Below are 7168 nucleotides of genomic sequence, written 5' to 3'. Positions count from 1 at the left end.
AAAAGGGGGGGGGAGGGGGGAAGAGGAGATCATGTCTAGTCTTCCCCAAACCTATTTGTAAGGTAAACCAGTTTAATTTACCCTGGAAGGAGTGACTGTGGAGTTGGCGTTGGCCCATTCAGGGCATACAGGCTGATGCTGCTGATCCCACTGCTCCCCATGCTGCCAGAACTCTGGGCAGATTGAGCACTGCGGTCTTGGTAATTCAACGGAAGGCTTTGAGGCCTGGCATAGTAATAAGGGGTTGAGTGAGCATCCCGTGGCAATGCTTGAGCAAAAAGTGTGGCATAACTTGATACCTGAAAAGGAGAGGATTTGAAAAAGGAGGAATAAAAAGAAAAAGATTTGTGAGTTGCTTTAAGTCATGTCTTTAACAGGAGTGTAAAATTCAAGAACACAAAAAATAACTGAAGACCATGTTTATGCAAAGAAAAATTTGCTGTTACAATTACAATGACAAAAAAGCAAGTCCCTTACTGTGAACAAAAGTACTTTTGGCAATAGAGTTTATTTTTGCCTGCAAATTGTCATTAGCAATAGCTGCAAAAAGCACTTTGGTGCTAACAGAGCTGCAACAAAGGAGGAATTTTGCTTTCCCTATTCCATTTCAAACTCATTAGCACATGAACAGACATTACACCACCAAGCAGAAAGCAAACAAAAATAATCACCCATCTAATGAAGTCACAACTTCAGCTACAAATATTGGACAGCTCATTTTTACATTTACTTAGTATAAAAAAACTACACAGAAAAAAACTGCAGATACTTGCGTCAAGCATGTTCTTCCTTTCAGCCTCACACACAAACACGATAAACACAGCCTGAGGTGTTGGTTAAGTCTGGATAATGATTCTTAATGACATCTAAAATAAGTGATACACATTTACTGTTTCTCAGAAGTAAGAAAGGTCTCCTCACCTACCTTGTTAGACTGCTTACGTGGATCTTCACTAAGGCTAAGCAGGAGGTAGAGTATTGACCATTTGTTTTTCAAAATGCCCTTTAAAAAAAGATGAAGACAAACAGAAATAAGTTTGTTTTAACTCTTGATGATAATGGATATTTTTTTAATTATCCAGCCTACTAACATGTTCATGTATAAGTCAATTTTCTACACAAATAAGATCAACTCAGAGCCACATTCTTGAGTAAACTGGGAATGTGCAGTGCAGCCTCTGTATTGCTAATTTTATGAATTTTCTCCACTGTGTGCAAATCATGAACCCTCACCTACTCTGAGAAGAGCAAGTACACTCAATTTAAAACTCATAGCTACTAAGAAAAAGGTTTATACAGAGTTGAACTTTTACCAGCATTCCCACACACTCTCACCATTTAAAACATCTCAGATGTGGATACTACTCTAACCGAAAGGTGAAGACAGAAAACTCTCGGTACAATTTTAAGCAAAGAACTGTCTTTTCTCCATTTTCCCCTTCACTCTCCTTTACAGTGAGGCTTCAAAAGTTTGAGGGTTTCAACTTCTATTACTTTAAATGCCATTTAAGAGAACTACCAAAATTTTCACAGCTTAAGGTAGAGACACTGTTAATATGAAACTTGAGGAATATGCAATATAGTCTCTAGCAAACAGACAAACAGACAGATACATACAGACTGTTAGAATAACACTCTCAGCAGCTTCAGATCTCAGCAGCTTACCAGCAGAAGACAGAACAATGCTAAAGCCCAAGCTACAAAAAGAACACTTTGAAGAGAAGAGTTATGGCAAATATTAAAAAGTTTTATTTTAGAGCTATATATATGTTTCTAGATATGCTACTCCGTAGTTCTGTGACACCAATGCTTGCACTTGAATTGATCAGGGAGACAGAACCTTATAACAGACATTAAATAGTGGAGTAAGTCAAAGAAACTCATACAAGTTGCCTCACAATATTGATCAGGGTATGGTCTGGAATACTAAGCAATGTTGAATATAGAGGAAACTTTAGTCATACCAAGATTCAGCAAAGACTCCATCCCTTATGAAGCAATGTAATTCAGTGCTATTGGTCTTGCAAAAAGCACTTTCAAGGTCACTTTGAAATTCTCTTTTTTAAACACATTTTCATTCCCACCTCTTTCTATTTTTCCTGTTTCTCTGCAAATTATGCATTTTGTGTGTATATGATACACGTTATAAGAATTTTGGCCATAGAACGTTTCTTTCTTCAGGACAGAGCCCACTAACCAAACCTTCTGAAGCTCTATATTGTTATATAAGAGTATAAGGAGACATTCTATATTATTATGCAGAGTAGAAGCCTATTATCTTCTGCTTTGATCTCAGCAACAAGCAAAAAGTAGAGGTATTGCATCTGTTGCAAATAATTAATCCAGCAACTCATTAACAACTGGTGAAGAAGGAGCAGAAACATTACTGCTTCTTCTACTGGCCAGGATAGAATAAGTCTAAGTGCCTCAAGAAGCATGGTTTGCTCAACTGGCAAGCTGCCACTCAAATAAGCACTGACCTCCTTTTCTCTTTAGGGTAATGGATGAAACTAAGTTAAAACAGATTCACACGAGCTTTTTTCTTCCTCCTAGTTGGTTTCAAGAGAATTGCTGGAGGAAGAAAAAGCCTCATTGATTCAAAACACACATATTCCTTCTGTGCCCTTCCCTAAGCTCATGGAGAAAAGAAATTATTGTCCACCATTAGTAATAAACCTAACAGCATTATTATTAATTGAATAATAATTGGTAGAGTGAATTTTAAAGATGGCAGTATTCAGATGATACCATTTCATGTACACAAGATGCTAGCACAGAAAAAAAAAAAGACAGAAGGTTAAAAGAACCTCAAACATTTGAGCAGGCAACAAAATATGAGAAGATAGCTGATGTAAGCTTGTATTACATTCAGAAGAATAACCAAACTGATATGAACACAGACAAGGCATTTTGTTTCAAAGTTTACAGCCATCATGCTTTGCAGCTATGTTGCTTGCCAAATACAACGCTACGGCAACATAGTACATAAGCTACAGAAACACGTTACAGAAAATCTGTATTAAAAGAGCAAGATCACATAGTGTAATACATGCAAGAAGAGGCTGAAACCAATGGCTGAGGTCATCGGAACCGGTGTCTGCAAACCAGTGACACTTGCTTCACTGTACAAACCAATGCAAACAATACACAAGCCCATAGGGTGAGGAAAACGGGAAGAGTTACACAGTAACTTTAGCTCCAAGCACTAACAAACGAGTAAGTTAAGTATGGATGAGGGGAGGGGCAGAACCGAGTTCCAACTGGTCCTACTCTCCACAGAATCACTTTTTTGTAATCTTAAAAACCTTAGTATTATCCTGTAAAACTCAGCCATGATCTATACATAAATTCATGAATAAAAAGCAGAAGAGAGAAAAACATTTCTCCTAAATACAAAGAGAAAAATAAGGACAAATTTTCTGTTATATAGAAAACATCATCTTTTATATTAACTAATTTTTGTTGTCAAAAATCAGGGACATGCAAATGACAACTGGGAATCTTACTTTACTACTGCCCACCATTATCTACCTTGCTAAATACTCAATTTTATGGAGAATCCAGAACAGATTAGCAGCAGTCATTTTTCACCCACCTCAGCTGAACTTCTATCCTTGCATCTTTCCCCCCTTTCACCTGATCCATCTTCCTGCATCGTGGGCTTTCTATACACTAACATCTTTTGTCAGAATATCAACACACAGTATTCTTTGATTAACACCGGTGTTAGCAGAATTATCAAAGTTAGCAAACCCTTAACCTTCAACATTGAAGACCTGGAGCACTTAAAAATTCAGAAGCATTAGGACTGTTTAAACACCAGATTAATAAAATCAATATACTTGCAAGGCATTGCTGTGAAATAAATGACAAGAATATTCAACAGTTCTACATACTAAAAAAAAAAAAGAACACTTCCATTTTTACAGAGTTCCTTCCTTTATATGAAGTGCTCCTTTGTGTAACTGGACTCAAACTAAACATGTATCCTTTATTCTCTTCTGATTTACAATTAAATCCAAATTAATTTCTAATTAACAGCAAAACATAGTAAACAAAAAAAAGTAAATTGTAAACTTTTTCACAAAAATTACAAAATAGTTGAGGTTGGAAGGCACCTCTGAAGATCGTCTAGTCCAACCCCTCTGCTCAAAGCAGGGCTATCTACAGCAGGTTGCCCATGACTGTGTTCAGTCAGGTTTTGACTGTCACCAAGGATGGAGACTCCACAACTTTCCTGGGCAACCTATTCCAGTATTCAACCATCCTCTCAGTAAAAATACTGTTAGTGACCCGAGCACTCTCCAAAACAACTCTATAAAGTCAGAAGGATGCGTATGTGTGCTTTCAGTTTCTTTACTCTTTATACATTTATTACACTACCTGTGAACTGAGTTTTCTGTAGAGTTCTGAAAACAAAGCAGCATCTGCTTCCCTTCTTTGTCGCACAACTATTAAAAAAAAAAAATTAAAGAAGTGTAATAGTCATGTCTGAAATTATATATTTGTGGTAAACTGGAAAATGTACCCAAAAAAGCATAATGATGCTTAACTGTTTCAGTCCATTTACTCACACAGTTTTGCCTGTTTTCATGTTATCTGCATTAGAGCCCAGAAAATTCTTGCATCAGAAGTGATGCAATGTAAATACCTATTTTTCTTAGAGCAATAAAAATATACACCTTCTAAATTAAGTGCCCTTTTAAAGTCTAGTCTGCCATTCTGTAGGTTTAGCGAACTAAAACATAACCGAAAGCAGATATGGGTTAAAGAATGCTATAAAGCCCTTCACAAAACTAAGTGTAATTGTGCCTATTTCAGGCAATAAAAGCAAGAAACAAAAGTAGTAATGCCACTTGATCAAAGTCAAGCAGAATTCCAAGGTCACACCACTTTTATATATTAAGAAAAATAATAGTCTCAATCACTGCCAGTTACATAACAGAAGTCTTTGCTCAGAGGAAAAACATTTTCAAGCTTTAAGATGTCTTCAGAAAAGCGATGCTACATCAGAAAGAGCCATGTTTAAAAAAAAGATAAAAAACATCTGAAGAAACCTTAATAATAAAAAATAAAATAAATTTTAAAATTGCTGTTAAATGTTAGAAATGTTAATTAGCACCTGCTGGTTACATTTTGCCAAATAAGTCACTTCCTACACAGTAACTCCAAAATAAATTTAAAGTTAGAAGGATATATCCAGTTACTTGTTACATGACCACTAACATCAGCCTACAAGCTGAAGTTGGGGAGAAGGAAGATGAGGGAGACAGCCCTCTTCAAAACTCCTGGCAATAGGCCCAAAGAATATATGCTGTGCTAGCTAGTACTAGCCAAAGCATGTAGAAAGTCATGTAGAAAGCATATACTGTAGAATACATTGTTTTGGAGTTGCATCTAGAGTAATTCTGATGGGCTTATTTGCCTATCAGCAAGTCATGGAAGCTCTGCGTCAGCAAGAAGTACAAGTGTACTTTAAGACAGTTACAACCACTGACTTCAGTTACCCTAATTCAATCTCCCTGACTGAATTTTCAAAGCTCAAATATGAAGCTGTAATTTAATTAGCATACTTCAAGTAATCATTTCTGGACATTCTACTGTAAAGCACATAATCTACCGAAAGCAGTATTTGGCTTTTCAAGAAGAATGCATCACATCCCCATTGGATTCACACAGTGCAACACTTGACTCTGAGCAGCATAGAGCACAATGGAACATTACTGCAATATAACTTACACTGTCACGGTCTAATCTTTTGGTTTTGAGAAGGTGGTTGCAGATAAACTTGTAGAGAAACTGAAGGCAAGAAATGTCAGGTAAGTCACACAAACAATTCCATCAATTCCCAGGATGCTCATTCAGCAATTTTCACACAGGTGCTCATGAACTTAATTGTGCCAAAATGTAACATTTCTAAAGTGCACACCACAAAAATATCAGTCTTCTAAAAAGAGCTATGAATTCAAAAAGTCTGAGTACTATTAAAGTGAAAGTAGTGCAATATTTATTGTTCTTTGTTTTCATGGTGGCTAAAATACGAAGTAAATGGCAGCAAGGGAAGTCTAAGCTGGGCATTCAGAAAAATCTGAGCTGTGAATACAAATAGCCACTTGGGAATACTAACTGCAGAATTAATGGGATTTCCGTAATGAGATTTTCAGGGGGTGAGCATTAATAACAGATTAGATAACTATCTGTGAGGCAGAGTTGTCCCATTTTCAGAGGAATAAACTGATCAGATAACTTCCTGAAGAACTTCCATTCCTATTTCTAAGAAAGAAACAAAGATGCACTTACGTTCCTTCTTGATTTTCTCCGCTACAAGAAATTCATCCCGTTCAACAGTGGGAGCAAAGTTGCTTCCAATAACTCTCACTGCATACTGAAACTGCTGGGCTGCATCAGCTGAAAGAAAAAAGAAAAGCTCTCTCAGTTAAGCCGAGTGTTAAAGTTCTATTAAAATAAATAAATAAATAAATAAATACAATTAGACATGAGACTGCATTGCTATGGCTGAATCTGGCATAAACGTACCTGGCTTAGGTCAGGTAATGTACTATAATCCTTAGACACACTTCTAACCAGAGGGCAGTAAGGTCCAGTTTACCCATGAGCATGTTATCAATGCTATACTTCAAACACACTCACCTGCATACACTCCGCAAAATAACTGCAGTTAAATTTGTGAATAAGCCTTTGCTATTCTGTGCTGACAGAAGAGGCACTTGGGCCTACCCACTTATTAGACAGCATTAGCACACTTCAGCTGGCTCTGCCCTTCTCCACAGGCTGAAATGGTGGGTGGACTGCCCGGTGGGTGAGGAATTGGTTGGATGGTCACATCCAGAGGGTAGTGGTCAATAGTTCAGTGTCCAGATGGAGATTGGGGACAAGTGGCGTCCCACAGGGGTCCATATTGGGACCGGTACTGTTTAATGTCTTCATCAATGACACAGACAGTGGGATCGAGTGCACCCTCAGCAAGTTTGCAGATGACACCAAGCTGAGTGGTGCAGTCGACACGCCAGAGGGACGGGATGCCATCCAGAGGGACCTGGACAAGTTCGAGAAGTGGGCCCGTGTGAACCTCATGAGGTTTAACAAGGCCAAGTGCAAGGTCCTGCACCTGGGTTGGGGCAACCCCTGGTATCAATACAGGCTGGGG

General features: G+C 37.8%; 1 protein-coding gene across 1 annotated transcript in view; it reads right to left on the bottom strand.

The window, feature by feature from the left end:
• The window catches only part of TUBGCP3 (tubulin, gamma complex associated protein 3), a 72521-nt gene that overhangs the window by 41180 nt on the left and 24173 nt on the right, over positions 1–7168 (bottom strand). The window contains exons 2-5 of the mRNA XM_009326313.1: positions 6301–6408; positions 4384–4451; positions 926–1003; positions 82–299 (exon numbers count right to left, since the gene is read on the bottom strand). Of these exons, the coding sequence (XP_009324588.1) occupies positions 82–299; positions 926–1003; positions 4384–4451; positions 6301–6408 (472 nt within the window). The remainder of the gene's footprint in view (positions 1–81; positions 300–925; positions 1004–4383; positions 4452–6300; positions 6409–7168) is intronic.

The sequence above is a fragment of the Pygoscelis adeliae genome, unplaced genomic scaffold (assembly GCF_000699105.1).
Source record: "Pygoscelis adeliae isolate BGI_AS28 unplaced genomic scaffold, ASM69910v1 Scaffold156, whole genome shotgun sequence".
Lineage (NCBI taxonomy): Eukaryota > Metazoa > Chordata > Aves > Sphenisciformes > Spheniscidae > Pygoscelis > Pygoscelis adeliae.
This window is presented reverse-complemented; position numbering and strand designations above follow the sequence as displayed.